The sequence below is a fragment of the Juglans microcarpa x Juglans regia genome, chromosome 6S (assembly GCF_004785595.1).
Source record: "Juglans microcarpa x Juglans regia isolate MS1-56 chromosome 6S, Jm3101_v1.0, whole genome shotgun sequence".
Taxonomy (NCBI): Eukaryota; Viridiplantae; Streptophyta; class Magnoliopsida; order Fagales; family Juglandaceae; genus Juglans; species Juglans microcarpa x Juglans regia.
Window position 1 is genome coordinate 14,147,126 of NC_054605.1, and position 17,275 is coordinate 14,164,400.

A 17,275-nucleotide genomic window follows, 5' to 3' on the forward strand; every position below is an offset into this window, starting at 1 on the left:
TCTGCTGCTTTTCCGTTACCTCCTCCGGCAAACTGCGACTTGAGCCTTTGCATTAGCCACCATTACAGATTGTTTCAATGGACTCCAGTGAGTACATTAAGGGCCTCCGACTTCGGTCATCCTCGGCAACTAGAAGGTTTCTGTTTTCTCCATTAACTCAGGTTAGGGGCACTGTCAACTCTGTTTTCACAACACCTCTACCCGCAACCTCCTTCGCGCATTGCTTTTTCTCAACAGAATGAAGACATTTAGCTTGGGATGCCCCTGCATCTGAAGTCGAAGGTTTGATATTAGTATGGGTCAGCTGGTGCGCTTTTGGGTGGAATTGAAGGCTTTTGAGCTTTTGCTAGAAACATGGAGGTCTTCTTTAAAAACTGTGGAGAGTATTAAAAGAGTTTGGAGATTTGTAGTGATGGGTCGTAATGGTATAGAATGGCTGATGGCTATGGTTGAAGCAGCATTACAGGCAGGGAGAAATTTGGATTTCAGAAAACACTTGCATGAAGGAAACAAAACATTCATGGCTCAATGGTGCTCCAACGAGCATGGTAGGTTTCTAACTATCACCAAATATGGTGGAGGAGGTTGGCGGAGTGTTGTAGTCATTCCTAAAGGGTATAAAGGTCTGGGTTGGAAGAAATTTGGTGCGGAATTACGCAGAGTTGTGGATATGTTTTTTGCTAATGGATCGAAGAAGGAAAACTAAAAGAAGAATGAGAACATCAACTTGGAGGTGAATCATAAAGACCCAAGTACATCACGGTGGCAAGGCAATCATATGTGACAGCTCTGAAGACGGGTCCTGCTTCAGGGGTTCATAGTGAGGGGATTGGTGAAAGTGGTTTGCAGATCACGCCTCAGAACCAGCTGGTCACGATGCATAATTCTTTGAAGGAGATGAAAACCCAACTTGTCTGAATGTCCAATTCTAATTCTTTTTTGTAGCTATTTTGTCTCGCATTCCCATGTGTTTTAATCCATCAATACCGGTCAATATTATGTATAGTCTCGAGTTTTTCTATTTTTAACTCGATGGAAAGAACGTATGGTTCATATTGCTGAATTTAATTTGCAAAAGGAAATTAAAATTAAATTTTCCTGGAGAGAAAATCTTGCTACATCAAGGCCTTGCAAATATAAACTTTTATAGTCTACCGGCATGGAACAAACAGCCAACCAAACTAGTTGTATCGATGTCCTCTTTAACTATTACTAATATGTTTTTTTTTAATGTAAACTAGCGTGACATGCTTCTACATTAATTAGCAACGCGTTCGGTATGTTAAGAAAAGAGATTTGCAAATAAAATTTATTCATAAGTTTGGAAAAGTTGGTGGTAAAGGAAATTATATAAATATTATAACTTCGAATAGATTTTCTTTCCAAGGAAATCAAACTCCTTTTTTCTAGGTAACTCTTTAACCATCTCCTCTAAAAAACCCACCTGAGTACTGTTGAGATCGAGTGCAGATCTAGAGATGAACTAGATGTAAAGAAAGTAATAGTGAAAGCAAATCAGAGTCAAAATAGAAATGAAAGTTAGCAATCAGAAATCAATGGAGATCTTATTGTTGCTTTACCTGGCCGTATAACTATTGTAAGTGGGATCATCATAGATAAAGATAGCTAGCCCTCATGTTTCTTTAAGTACCACATTTGCTATTTTGGCCTATTCATTTCTAAATTTGCTTGGACATGTTATGGAAAATGGTTGTTTCTACTCTTGCACTACAATGTCTTCATTAATTAACCAGTTTCAAATTGACTTCTATATATTCTAGGTTTCTTTTTCCAAGCGTCTTTGGCTTCCTGGGACTTTTGTATATGCTATTCTAGAGGACTTTTGTATATGAATATTTTTGAAACCGTCCTTATAATATTTTGATAACATGTTTTGTTCTACATCCTAAAATTAAAAATATTTTATTCTGCATTCTGTACTCTATAAGTGGCTTGTGTTTGTGATTATCTTAAATTAGAACTATGTTCCACATTATCAAAAAAACTAGTACGAGGAAAAGTACCAAAATAATATGTTTCCTTAAAATTATAAAAAAGTACTTTAATACATAACAAACAAATAACATAATTTTATCAATGATGGGCTTTTAAGGCTATATAAGAGTTTTTTAGGACTCCTAACGATAATTACAAAATAGAACCTTATTATGACATGGTTTAAGTGATTTTACATTTCTATAATTCAAATGGTTATCTACTTCTTTTTCTTTTTCTTTTTCTTTTTTTTTTTTTTTTTTTTTTTTTTGAGTCAAAATGGTTATCTACTTCAAAAGAGCTACATCAACAAGTATAACTAAATAAATCCGGAGTCATAAGACTTGAAAAAATTCTCAATATGTTTGTTAATATGTACACATCCTACGAGAATAAAAAAAAAAAGTTAGTTAAGATACTGTTAAATTCAATCTGCTAAGAATATTAGCTAATGTGAAGAATTTTTCAGGTTGGTATTGGTTCGAGTCCCAGGACGCATCCTTCGAGAATAACTTTTAGGCCTCGTTTAGTTACGCAATTCAGATGAGATATGATGAGATGTTTTGTTGAAAGTTGAATAAAATATTGATAGAATATAATTTTAATTTTGAGATTTGAAAAAGTTGAATTATTTGTTATATTTTGTATGAGAGTTTGAGAAATTTATAATATTATGGGATTTATTTTATGCATCTATCTCTCTCATTCTAAATTCTAAAGTTTGAATGAGACTTAGGGCTTGTTTGGAAAAAATTTTCATCTCAAAATTCTTATCTCATCTCATTCCCAAATTAAATATCACTCAAACACAAATATTTTCAAACTATTCATTACAACTTTCCCAAACTTTCAAACAAAAAATAAAAAATAATTCAATTTTTTCAAATCTCCAATAAAAAATAATATTAAAAAACTATATTTTAACAATACTTAACTTTATAATATTTTTTATTAAACTTCCTTTCTCAAAACCCCATAAATCAAACTATTTCACTACTATTTACAAACTATCTTACTACTATTCACAAAATTATCATCTCATCTCACTCCTCAATCTTGTCTTAAACGATAGAGAATGTTTTGCAACAGTCCAAAAAAAAAAAAAAAAAAAAGAGAGCGTTAGTCAGCATGCTAAAGCTAAAGCAAGCTGCCATCCATCCTCTTGCCTCTTGGTTTTACAGTTGGCACTGTTAACACCCACAAAAGGTCACACAATCTTTAACTAATCAAGCCGATATCACTGATTTCTATTCTCAATTTAGAATCAACTTTGGCTCGGTCTGTTGGGAGTATAGCTCCTAAGTTTCATTTAGACAAGAATAAGAAAGTTAAAGGTATCTACAGCTACCTTTATATTTTTGGCAATCATATCAAGGAGCTTCTTATGCAGAAATGTGAGGTATATAATTCACTTTAGCACATGGTATCATATGCTCCGAACTCTAGGACCATAGTGAGAGAAAGATACACACAATAAATATTATGGGATCCATTTTATGCATCTATTTCTCTCATTCTAAATTCTAAAGTTCGAATGAGACTTAATTTGAAGAACCCAAATTCGGATCAGATCAACTCTTCCCTACCAGTAGTTTAATCATTCAAACGGCTAAGTTATTCCATATAAAATGAAAACAAATTGTCTTCCATTTGGACCATGCATCCAGAAACAAACTGATAACATTGTTGGGGAGACTTTTTCTGTTCCATAGAAAATTCATACGATGCACAAACGACCCACGACAATACACAACATACACCTATTTGGGGTGCTTGCCTTGTATGACTAAGCCACGTATTTGACTTGGTATCCCCAAATCCACTGACTACACTAAATAAATCCCAAGTCATAAGCATGGCATTAAAAAAAATAAACACAAAAAGATCAGCTAAATTATCGTGCCAAGTCAAATTCTCAATATGTTTGTTAATATGTACACATCCAACGAGAAAAAAAAAATTGGTTAAGGTGTTAAATTGGTTGATGTATGGTAAAACCTTTTTCAAAAAATAATTCTTCTCACCAGCAACTATTTATTACCTCACAATCCACACCTCATATCCTATGAAATAAAAAATAAAAAAAAATTGTTAGGTATGAAGTGTGAGAGTAAATAATAGTTGATATATAGGAAAACTCTCTGAAAAAGAAAAGAATTCTTATTGTAACTTTCAGGAAGTTTCTTGAAAAGTCAAATATTATAAAGAAGTTCAGAAGTTTCTTTTGTCGGGAAATAATTGATCTAATTTATTATCTACTACAACCCCCCACCCCCCACCAAAATTATATATAAGTCAATGCCGTGAACGCTCTTGAAGCTGAATTAAAACGCTCCAATCTTGGCTTCAAGAGAAAGGTCTTCCTCCACAACCGATCGACTCCAAGTAGCTTGTTATAAAGTACTGTTACTCCTCTGGCTTTACGATCGCTCTTGTTCTTCTCCCCTCTATCTCGAACACAGTCAAAATTACTTTAAGAGGCAGACCAAAATTGCTGTATGACTACTGCATATATACTTGCATCATTTTCCTGTCAAATATATTGCTGCATATTGCTAACATCAGTTTCCAGCCAGTTGCTGCATAATTCCAAGTAGAAGGGCTATAAGGTTTCTTCCAACACGAAGAGTTTGAAATAAAATACCGTTTTGTAACTGCATGGGGGAAAAGATTTCTGGTTTATGGTTTTGAGTTTGAAGAAGACATCAAATCACATATTTTAAGTTTTTTTTGAAAAAAAGAGTCTCCGTCGTGTTCCCTTATAAGCTTTGCTTTACACTCCATTTTCATCTTCAAATATCAAGTAGTACTGCATCTGTTTCAATTTAGCTCTTGAAGAAAAATTAATTCTGTACTGTCCATAATTTGTTTTGCAATCAGTATACCAGGTGATATTTTTTTCATGAAGTTATTGTAATAAATAACTTCTCAATTAATATGGTTCTGACTCGGTATTTATTATATATATATCCTTTTGTTCTTTTCTTTTACATATTCTAAGTATTAATTTCTGGGGAGATCCTAATTAATATCAGCCCTAAAAAATACCAAATTCTTTACATATTATTGTTCCTAAAAAAATATCACTTTAGTGATCAAATGCACATATTAAGTCCTTTTCAAGCTACTAGCCAGGGTTAAATAAACAATGAATGTCATTCATAGAATTTATAAAGAAAATGAACATAAAAAGAGAATATATATCTTCTCTGTGATCATCGATTTATTGTACAAATTAGGGGTAATATTATTTTCCATGCAGTTTCATTTTTCAGATTTCCAGGAGTACAGAGAGGCCATGACCATCACTCACATGGATCCCATTCTCTATGATGCTGCAACAAAAGGCAACATCATGGCTTTCAAAGATGAAAACTTCAAACAGCCACTAGAAGCCTTATTAACACCAATCAAAAACACCGTTATCCATATTTTCATCACAAACCTCGATCATGGGATAGAATCAACAGAAAATAACTTCGTGGGAGATATACTCAACATGTGTCCTTTACTTTTATGTCAAGTCAATGCCAAAGATGAAACTCCATTACATATCGCAGCAAGGTATGGGCATGCTGATATTGTTAAAGTTCTGATTGAACATGCGAGATATGCACATCATCAAGATCTTGGAAGCGGGGCTGATCAAGCAGTCAGGGAGATGCTTAGGATGGTGAACAAAAAGAAAGACACAGCCTTACATGAGGCTGTACGTTATAATCACTTTGAAGTGATAAAACTTTTAATCAAGGAAGACCCAGATTTTTCATATTCTGTTAATGATGCCGGGGAGACTCCACTCTACATTGCCGTCGAGAGAAACTATGAAAACTTGGTGTTGGAAATTTTGAGCACCTGCAATTCACCGGCTTATGATGGCCCCGATGGTAGAACGGCTTTGCATGCTGCAGTATTTTGGGATAACAAAGGTACTGCATTTATAGCTGTATATAAGAATTTATCAGGCAGCATGAAATACTTAATAAATATTCCGTTGTATCTATCTCGATCCTCTGCCACTCTAAACGAGTTTGAAGAAGTTATCCTTTTGTCTGTTACAAAGTTATTCCACTGCTTAACATGTATTCGAATTCTCTGTAGTAACGATCAAAGCAATTCTGGAAAGAATTGGAGGACCTATAACTGAAAAAGCAGACAAACAAGGTTGGACTCCACTGCACTTGGCTGCATACTCAGGTGGGTGGTGGTCTACACAGCTGTTGCTGGAACATGATTCACAAGTAGCAAACATGAAAGAAGAAGAGGGGAGGACAGCTCTTCACATTGCAGCTCAACGTTGCAATGTTCGGATCATAAAAATGATTATAGCCATGTGTCCAGATTGTTGTTTACTGGTTGACAACAGAGACCGTAATGCGTTTCACTTTGCGGTGTTGAGCAGGTTACCGGTTTTGACAGTGGGAGTGATTCGTGAAAATTCGTCAGCTCTCAGAAATCTTCTGGACGAGAAGGACGCCGAAGGGAACACTCCTCTCCTATATTCCCATTGTATCGAGTACGCGAACAAGTATCTCATGATGGATCACCCCAGAGTAGATAAGATGCCTTGAAAAAAATGACCTCAATGCTTATCAAGTCACTTTTAATTTTTATGATAATTTTTTATTTTTATTTTTTGTTTTAAGAAGAGGAACTCCCAATTTTATTGATAACTCTCAATTATGAGGAAGTAATATGTTTTACAAAAGGGGGAAGAGCTTTGGGTGTTACAGAAATCCCGAAATCAAAGCGCTTGCAAAAACTATAAAGAAACTAATCAATACAATAATTATTTCGAACTATTTATCATAATAAAAAAAACATAAAACTATATGCCTCGCTAGTGTCTAAAGTGAGAGTCTTGCTTTATCCAAAACATATATGCAATATACGTGTTTTGTGTTTTGGTGAAAAACTAAGTAAAAAGAGCATCCATACCAAGAGCTCCTAAGTTTGCTAAAATTACATCAACCAAGCTATTCCCTTCTATGTAATTATGAATTAATTCAAAAGGGAATGAAGAATGGATGCTAAGATGTCAGGCCACATTTCAAAATACTTCCAAGGAGGCTCTTGTTTTTTGTTAAATTACCGGTTCACAGCAAGTAAAAAAAACTGTCTTCACTACTAATTCTAAAATTTGCAGCTGATACCATAATAATAAACTATATTTCAAAACAGAAAATTCAGCAAAAATGTTTGTCCCATGACACAAACGGCAAGAAAAACTATGAACAAATTTACCATCATGATTTCTAATCACACCTCCACATGAATTAGCTATGCCAAGATTTCCTTTTGAAGCTCCATCAATGTTCAGCTTAAATTTACCAACAGGCGGAGGATATCATTTGACTAATAAAGGCTTAAGAAGGCTTATTTGAAGCCTAACCAACTACATAGGAAAAAAAAAAAAAAAAAAAAAAAACCCGTACGTTCTTATGGTATCTATCCTCTTTCATCCAATTGACTAATAAGCTTATCAAGTGCATGTAACTTTGGCGCATGTAATCTTATCAAGTCACTTTAACTAGTGCAAACTTATCACAGAAAAGGTAATGATACAATCAATGATATGTTCTCTTTTTTCTTTTCTTTTTTAAAGAAGAGGATGGTACCACAATTTTATTGATAGCCCTCACTTGCGGCAGAGGAAGATCGTGGTTACAAAACGGATGCCTAGGGGTTACATATAATCCAAAAAGACTCAAATCCAAGCATCAAAATAAGATATAGATTAACTCAAAACTTATACAGTATTAAATAAAACTCAAAACAACATTCAAACCTTAATAAGTCAACTAAAGCTAAAAGAAGACCTGCATAAAACCTGTGTAGAAACCTGTATAAAACCTACATAATCCAATTTGATCTTACCAAAAAGTTGGGAAGTAAGGAAATGCATAACCAGTCTGCTGCAACCTGCACGCACTAAATAAACCTCAATCTCAAATAAGGTAAAAAATATTTGTCAAAGTGCAACAAACCTTTTAAGTCTTTTCGGAATAAGGCTATGAGCACAAAAATCCATACAAGAATTACGGGCTCCTTCTTTGGCAAAAAAATCAACAACCAAATTGCATTCTTGAAAAACATGTCAAATGCGACAATTAAGAGTCTGAATAAGCTCAAAAACCTCTTCCCAAAAGTCCCATAAATACCAGTTTCAACATGATGAATCCATGAAAGAATCATCATTGAATCTATCTCAACTATTATATTCTATAAACTTAGTTCTTTACAAAGTCTAAGTCCATCTCTTAAAGCCCAAAATTCAGCTACAAATATAGGTCTGAATTTGATAGTGATGAGGGGAGGACAGCTCTTCACATTGCAGCTTATCGTGGCAATTATCGGATCATGAAAACGATTATAGGCATGTGTCCAGATTGTTGCGAACTGGTTGACAACAGAGGTTGGAATGCGTTGAACTTTGCGGTGGAGGGCAGTTTACCGGTTTGACAGTGGGAGTGATTAGTGAAAATTCGTCTCTCAGTAATCTTTTGAATGAGAAGGATGCCGAAGGGAACACTCCTCTCCTACATTCTCGCTATCTCGAGTACGCAAACAAGTATCTCATGGATCACCCTAGAGTAGATAAGATGACTTCAACAAAAATAATCTCAATGCTTATCAAGTCACTTTTATTTTTTATGTTTATTTTATTTTTATTTTTATTTTATTTTAAGAAGAGGAACAGTACCCTCAATTTTATTGATAATTCTCACGTATGACAAATGAATACGTCTTACAGATGGGAGAACAGCTTTACAGAAATCCCAAGACCAAAGCCCTTGTAAAAACTAATCCATACAATAATTATTTTGAAGTATTAATAGAAAAAACATAAAACTATATGTCTCACTAGTGTCTAAAGTGATGGAGTCTTGCTTTATCCAAAACATATATGCAATATAAGTGTTTTGGTAAGTGAAAAATTGAGTAAAAAGAAGCATTTATACCAGTAGCTCCTAAGTTTGCTAAAACAACAACAGATATTCTCTTCTATGTGTGAAATCACCACTTGTGCAAAAAATTTAAGTTGATGGTAAGATGTATATTTTTTTATTTATTTTATATTTTAACACTCTCCCTTATGTGTGGGCCATACTCTCCCTCAAAGAGTGACCCAACATGTATAATATTTAATTAAATAAGCTAGAGTATAGAGTAAAGATTCGAACTAAGGACCTCTTGTAATAAATGGGCCCAAGCCCAAGCCCAGCCCAGGACCTAGGCCCAGGTCCACGAGAGCCCAGCCTCTGAAATTTTCGAAACGGCACCGTTTTGGTGAGTTTTCTCCTTCCTCTCAGTTTCTTTTCCCTGAAATCTTCTCCTTCCTGCCGGTTATTCCCCAATACTTTCCCCCATCCCTCATCCCCGATACATACTCCCACTCCCCAACCAATTATTTCCATGCGATTCTTTTCCCTCACCCTCAAATTCTCAAACCAAACTAACTCTCACTCCCTTGCCCTCTTTATGATTTTTTGTCCTTAGAGGTTTGTTGTTGAAAGTGTGTCGGCTATGGATTTTGGGTTGTTGCCGACACTCCTCACTTCGGTAAGATCCTCTCTCTCTCTCTCTCTCTCTCTCTCTCTCTCTCTCGCTTTCATCTTTTCTGCCTTCCCCTCTCAACTCCGAATTGTGGTGATAGTAACACATTCGCGGGATACTCCCCACCTCCGTTCGCTCCCAGCCGTCGTACATCATGCACGACACCACACTAGTAAGTCTCGTTGCTTTGGCCTGCATCTCTCTTGAATACTTCTTCTTATTATATCTCAGTCACTAGTTTCGTTCCTCTCACTAGGAATTAAGGCAACGACCGAACTAGGCCGTGACAGATTAAAGCCATTGGAGACAACCTCTCCAAGGCGTTTTCTTTTCTGCATAGTCTGATTCCAGGTGAGCCCCTCTATTTCTTTGCTTTGAGTGTTTTTTTGTCCCTCCACAATTTTTGCCCCACACCCGTTCTCACTTGCACAAAATTTCATATTCATCATCTCGAGTGGTACTGCCTTTGAGATGTTTCTTAACTTAAGACTTAAGTATTGGAAGTATTTCTGGTTCACAGAGCAACACTTACGATACCGGACAGCGTTGCTCCGCTCACTAACTCCGTTGGCCACCGACGAGATTAGGTATGATAATTGGAATATTAGGCTTGTTGTTTGCACTTAAATGGGATGATTATTATGATTGGTAGTTTGCTAGAAAAATGTTAGGAAATACATATTTGAAAAACAAAATGGAGCCTATAACTTGTGGGATTTAGTATTAGATGGAGGCTTGGATTGTTGATGTTGTAGAGGTTTGGGTTATACACTGGCTGCTAGAGGTGACATTAGACCGTTTTGAATTTATGTTTATGTTTTGGGGTTGACGTATGGGCTATTGTAGGTTTAAGTGTGGACTGTTTCATATTTTTATGCGGTTGTTGGGCTGTTTTAATTGCTTTTAGAATTTATAATTGGTTGTTTGGGTGAATAGAAATGATTATTTAAACATTTTCGTGTGACCATGTTGAAAGGTGAAGCTTGGCTAGAGGAGCTATTATGCTTGCTGTATAGGTTGGCATAAGTGGCTGTTTGGGCTGGGTTTGTTGTTGGAAATGAAGCTATTTGATTGGTCGTGAGGGGTGACGAATTAATTACTAAATAATGACTTGTGTTAATATATTGTAGAGTCAGGTAGTTGCTAGAGGACTTAGCAGTGGTTGTTGGGTTGTTCATGACATGTAGGGAGTGATTATTGTAATGCTATGGATTGGTTTTGAAATGTAATTGGGTTGTTCGTGTGGAATGTTGCATGTGGGCTTATCGTGTTGGATTCATGATGATTATGGGCTGTTTCTTATTTATTTACGGGCTACTAGAGTTGACGTGGTTTTGCTTTAAATTTATATTTTTATTGTTGGATGATGTGGTAAGTTATGTGGCTGTTTGGGTTTACGTTGTGACCGTGATTAAGTTAGCCATTTTGGGCTAGTCGCGGGTTGATGTAGTGAAGTTGTATGGGTATTCAGGACTGAAGTGGTTGCTGGTCAGGATTGCTTGAGACATGTGGGAGTGATATCAATGATAATATAAATTGATTCCTGAGTGCGAGATGGATTAGTTAGTAAATTGTTTAATCGATCGACATGCTGGGAGTAAATGAGGGCTGATTTATTGCTATAAATAGCTAGTGTAGGATTTGCCCATGAACTTGATTGCTTATAGAATTGTTTTACTCTAGGGTAAAAATTTTCTGGTTAGCCAAGTATATGCTAGTTTGGTTATTAACTTGTGCACAAATTTCATAATATAGGTTACCGTGACACGGCTAGAGTACAGTTTCCGAACGTAGAGAATACACTACAAGAGTCAGGTAAGTGGAGTTCCTATACTAGATTTGTACAAAAAGGAAAATGAACTGAAGTTGGTTTGTAAAATGTACATGTTATGTTTTAAAGAAAAATATGAAAACAACCTCAGTTATGGGTTCTGCATTCACTCATGAAATATGTATGGAAGAGAAAAATACTTTTTGGCATGAATAGTGTAGACATGAGCAATATTTGACATGTTTCTTAAATGTGTAAAAGAGCAAATATGAAATCTGAGAATTTTGTACATGTGATATGAAAATGTTTTGAATTTATTTTTGATCATATGAAAATGATATGAATATATTCAACACGTGATTTGATATGATATGCATCTGAAAAACCTTTGGCATGACTTATTAGTTTTTACTCTGATTCTGATTCTGGTTCTGATATGATGATACTAGTTCACGTGATATGGTTGGTACCAACATGATATGATATGAGTGCGCACCCACTTTGAAAACAAAGTGATCTTTTATGTATTTTTTCTTGTGTGCATACTCGGGACTCTGAGAATGAATAAGGAAAAGTTTCACAATATGATAATGCCTGGTTTGGCCACCGGGGATAGCATAACCCCATCACGAGGATTAAACATGATATATGATGTGATATGATGATAAGATACGATACGATATGATAAGAAGAATATGTTCAGTTATGTTATGCCAAAGTGTTTTATTAATATGAACAGTTGGTTTTTGAAATATGAAAAAAATTGAAATATCGCTTTGATATGATGTTAAAATGTTTTGAGATCTGAATATGAAAATGATTTTTTTTTTTTTTTTTTTTTGCATTCTGAACTCTCTGAAAAGGCTCATGTTGTACACACTAGTATATGTACTTTGCTTATTGAGTTGTTGATAATTCACCTCTTTATTTTCAAAATATTTTTCAAATGATGTGGAGGGTCCAGCCGGACCAAGATTAGAAATGTGAGTAAGGCTAAACTGAGAAGAGGGTGTTGAGTACCTTAGGGTACTAATGTTAACAAAATGATTTATGATGTCTATTTAGATATATTTATATATTTGGTTTATTAAGATTTAAAGATCTATGAGTTTGTTATGTTGAGACTATTGGGAGATTGTGGACCCATTGGTTTATGTTGTTATTGTAGTGATGACTTTGTGGAGATTATTATGTGTCTATTTGAGAAATATGAGATTGTTTACTGTTTTCGAAATCTTTGGAGATTTTAGATGTGTCAGGAGACATGTTTATAAATGACATGTAGTAATTCTTCGACCCATCTAGGTACGGGGTGTTACACCTCTACTCTGATACGATATGAAATCACCATTTGTCCTAAAAGCTTAAGCTAATGGGGAGAGATAGATTTTATTATTTATTTTATATCTTAACACTATGTAAGTATAAATTAATTCAAAAGGAAATGAAGAATGGATGCTAAGTATGTCAATCCACATTTCAAAATACTTTCAAGGAGGTTCTTGGTTTTTGTTAAACCAGTTCACAACAGGTAAAGAATTTGTCTCCACTACTAAAACTAAAATTTGTAGTTGATAGCATGATAATAATAAACCATATTTCAAAGAAAAAAGTTCAGCAAAAATATGTCCCATGAAGCAGATGGCAAGAAAAATCATAAGCAAATTTACCATCATGATTTCTAATCACGCCTCCACAAGTACTAGCAATGCCAAGATTTCCTTCTGAAACTCCATCAATGTTCAGCTTAAACTTACAAACAAATGGAGGATACCATTTGAATAGTAAAGGCTTAAGAATCCTTATTTGAAGCCTAACCAATGGAAAAAACAATAGAGCTTCTACTATGGTGCATGTAAGCTTATAAGTCACTTTAACTAGTGCAAACTTGTCGACAGAAAAGGTAATGACACAATGGATATGTTCTCTTTCATCCCATCAAAATAGAACACTAATTACTTACTCGTTTATTAGTTTTTCTTTTTTCCTTGGAATATGTAAAAGTTGCACGGTTCATGCTTTGATTTGTTTTGGTCGGTCCTGAAATTGAGGTATAGGATATCAATCTTGTTCTTTGGGTAAAACTAGATCGACCTAGTCATGGCCCAATAAGCTTGCAGCTCGATCGATTCAAGCCTGACGTGGGTTTGCCACCCATGATTGAGATTTAATTGTTGCTCCCTGCCCTGTCCCCCAATCCAAGCTGTCAAATACCCTTTGTTTCATAAATTTTGCACAAACTTAATTGGTTTCTTCTCTTTCTGAAACAATATATTTAATAAAGCAAAAATGCAAGTAATATTATTCCTATATCTTGATTATGGCTTTGTTTAACATAAGCTAAGTGAAAAATACTATTGCTCACATTATTCAATGTACTGAAAATTTGATAGAAGACAGAGATTGCGATTGAATCAGTCTCATTCGAGAAGGGCATTCATCGAGGAAGAAAACGTGTATCGGTATACATTCAACGAGGATTATTATAAGGATATGGGTAAGAAGTGGGAGGCAAAGAGGAAAGAATATTTGGAGAAAGTGACCGAAGCACACATGGTATGGTTGCACTAGTCATAATCGTGACCTTTGCAGTAGCTATAATCATCCCTGCTGGTTTTGTTCGTACTGAAGGTGACCCACATGATCATGAAGGCTCTACAGTTTTGAGGAGAAATTATACTTTTAAAGTGTTCATCCCAAAGAATTTAAATCCCGTAAATTCTATCTCCTAACAAGTCGTTGTTGTGTCGGTTACAAAGTTATTACGATACTTAACATGTATTCAAATACTTTGCAGTAACAATCAAAGCAATTTTGGAAATAATTGGAGGAGCTATAACTAAAAAAGCAGACCAAGAAGGTTGGACTCCACTGCACTTGGCTGCATACTCAAATTGGTGGTGGTCTATAGAGCTGTTGCTGGAACATGATTCACAAGTAGCATACATAAAAGACAAAGAGGGGAGGATAGCTCTTCACATTGCATCTCATCGTGGCAATAACGGGGTCATGGAAAGTATTATCACTACAACAAAACTTGCCTTTTTACACCAATTTTTTTCCAATATATACTATCGTGGAAAATACTTAGTTGATGACACGAAAACTGTCTGTGGAAAAAAAAAAAAAGTCTTTTGCCACAAGATTACTTCCTGCAAACAAAATTTTGTGGGAAAAAGTTTTTGCGACGAAAAAATGACTTTTTGCAGCGACATATTATCGTCGCAAATAAGCATACCAGAAATATTTTCCTTTCGTGGGTTATTTTTTTTGCGACAAGTTTATTGCGGCGATAATAAACTGCGGGAAAAGATAATAAATTTAAAACCCTTCTTCTCCCCTTTCTTCCTTTCTTCTCCCTGATACTCTCATCTCTCTCTCTCTGCGACTGCGACCCTCTCCCCGCACCGCGACCTCACCTAGAGCCAGTCCCCCCCCCCCACACCGTGCGACCTCACCCAGTCAGCCACCCTTCCCCAACCACCTCCGTTGGCCGCAGTCCACACGACCTCTCTCTCTCTTCTTGGGACATGGTAAGCCTCTCTCTTCTACCTTCATCTTCTCTCTCTCTCTTCTTCCTTCAGTTGTAGAAGTGAAGAAAATGTGTTCTTGTGTGTCTAGTGGAGGCTTTGTTTAGCTTTGCTGCCCCCTCTTTCTGCTATGCATAAAATGGCTATATTCTGGTTGTGTTCCTCTGATTTTTGCCTTTATGGGGTTGGGGAAAAATATTACCCAGAATATCAATTCTTCTTAGAACTCGTCTCTTGAATTTCTTGTAATTTTTTAAATAAACGATGTGCCCTTTAGATAGGGTTGACATAGAAGGGGTGATAAAGAGAGCTAATCAAAATTTTTTTGATGACAACGTTGATTCTCTATTCTTTGGGCATTCTCTTTATTTTATTGTTTATTGTTTAGTTATATGATTCTTTATATTTTCGTGCTTATTTTAGAATTAAAGAGTAGATAACAATTACTGGAGTTCTTAACAAAAAATGAACTTGGGGCCTAAACTTGTTATTATATATATATATATATAACTTGTCTCAAGATTTTCTCATTGGTGTGGCAAGCCTGTTGTTTATCTTTCTCTAAGGTGTTTGAAGACCCATGTCTTCTTATTGATCTTACTTAGTCTTGGAGAAAAACATTGATTAGGAAGTTGTTTTTAGACAGATTCTGTAATTTTTGAATCTGTTGTTGTTGGCAGTTGGGCATGGCTATAGTTTAGTTTCAATAGTGAGAACATAATTTGTCTTTTGTTTTTGTAGGAGTATTGCTTCCTATGTCTTGGTCCACTAGAATGAAAATTGCATTTGGAGTTGCAAAAGGACTTGCCTTTCTCCATGAAGCTGAGAAACCTGTCATCTATCGTGATTTTAAGACGTCTAATATTCTGTTAGACTTGGTTAGTATACGAACTGAATAATTGTTGAAGAAATGAAATCAAGTAATTATTTGGCTTCCCTTTGTTTCATATCATAGAAAAATACACCAGAGGTTGTTGCGAACTGGTTAACAACAGAGGCTGGAATGCGTTGCACTTTGCGGTGGAGGGCGATGCTTGTACAGTGAGTATTATCCTTAAACTTTCATCTCTCAGCAATCTTTTGAAAGAGAAGAACGCCGAAGGGAACACTTCTCTCCATCACCAATATTCCCGCTATTCCGAGGACGTGAATGGGGCTCTCATGGATCACCCCAGAGTAGATAAAATGGGTTTCAACAAAAATAACCTCAATGCTTATCAAGTCGCTTTAACTAGTGCAAAGTTATCGCCAAAAAAGGTAACGTCAAGTCGCTTTAAATTTTGCAGAGATTTGATTGGTTTCTTCGTTTTTAGAAACAATTTATTTTATAAAGGAAAAATGCAAACAGTATTATTCTTATATCTTGATTACGGCTTTGTTAATCATAAACTACGTGAAAAATACTAATGCTCACATTTATTTAGTCCACTAATACTTTTATAGAAGATCATGGATATTGCGACTAAACTCCGATCTCGTTCGAGAAGGGTATTCCTCAAGGAGCACGAAAACAATGTCACCCTGGATGACATTATGAAGGACGAGGTGAAGTGGTGGCAGGTAAGGAGGAAATAATTTTTGGAGAAAGCAGTCGAAACACACTTGTTAGTGGATGCCCTCATGACAACCTTGACCTTTGCCGCAGCTATAACCATGCCTAGTGGTTTTGTTGGTACTAGAGGTGACCCACATTATGAAGGCTCTGCAGTTTTGAGGAGAAATGCTACTTTTAAAGCATTCATTATCATAGATGCCATATCCTTGGTGCTATCTAGTTCTATTGTTGTTACCCATCTACTTATGCCACTTTTGTTGATCAAACATTCTGAATCTGATGAAACTCGCTACGATTTTCTCAGCCTAACCTTCAAGTTTATTTTGATGGCCATGGGAGCAATGGTGCTGGCATTTATCACAGGTATATATGCTATGTTAGTGAATTCCTTAGATCTTCTGGTCACCACTTGTGTTATTGGCTAATGTTTTTTCCTCATTCTCTATATTATATATGAATTGTATAAGAAGAATATAGGTTTCTCCAGGATATATTCAAGTTTATATTACTTTTTATGTTATTGAATCTATGTATAGATCACATCATTCAAAATTTGATTTATAAGATTTAAGTTTTAAAATAGATCTTTTAAACTAAATTATGTCATATTAACTTTTTAGATGGTATGTTCTACACAATGACTAGCTATAAGCTAGCTAGGGATTGGAGAAGGTGTATTTATGTTCTACACAACGACATAACATAGCTTACATTTTTAGATTGTGTATTTATGTTCTATATCATTGCATGAACAGATCAAAACACATCTTCTTTATGTTTCAACAAGTAAAGTCAAGTCATTCGAGTGCAATCATCTACAAATGTCACAAACCAACGAATGCCTGTGGAAGTAGTATTTGGAGAAGG

At 35.4% G+C, this 17,275-nt stretch overlaps 1 protein-coding gene and 2 long non-coding RNA genes across 3 annotated transcripts; all 3 read left to right on the plus strand.

Annotated features, from left to right (window-relative positions):
* The first annotated feature begins 5,265 nt into the window (after nucleotides 1-5,265).
* Nucleotides 5,266-14,271, plus strand: LOC121236976 (ankyrin repeat-containing protein At5g02620-like). The gene is made up of 3 exons (XM_041133515.1): nucleotides 5,266-5,924; nucleotides 6,097-6,176; nucleotides 14,148-14,271. Exons 1-3 carry the CDS (start codon nucleotides 5,294-5,296, stop codon nucleotides 14,160-14,162), a joined length of 726 nt encoding a protein of 241 aa, XP_040989449.1. The 5' UTR covers nucleotides 5,266-5,293; the 3' UTR covers nucleotides 14,163-14,271.
* On the plus strand, nucleotides 9,697-10,157 carry LOC121236981. Its single transcript, XR_005934854.1, has 3 exons — nucleotides 9,697-9,724; nucleotides 9,809-9,903; nucleotides 10,073-10,157. It is a non-coding gene; the product is annotated as an uncharacterized LOC121236981 (long non-coding RNA).
* Nucleotides 14,272-15,260: 989 nt separating the features above from the next.
* On the plus strand, nucleotides 15,261-16,921 carry LOC121236980. Its single transcript, XR_005934853.1, has 2 exons — nucleotides 15,261-16,110; nucleotides 16,341-16,921. It is a non-coding gene; the product is annotated as an uncharacterized LOC121236980 (long non-coding RNA).
* Nucleotides 16,922-17,275: the final 354 nt, after the last annotated feature.

Coding starts and splice junctions, on each gene's coding strand:
- LOC121236976 (XM_041133515.1), top strand. CDS start 5,294: ATGACCATCACTCACATGGATCCCATTCTCTATGATGCTGCAACAAAA. Junction 5,925..6,096: donor AGTATTTTGGGATAACAAAG/GTACTGCATTTA, acceptor AATTCTCTGTAG/TAACGATCAAAGCAATTCTG.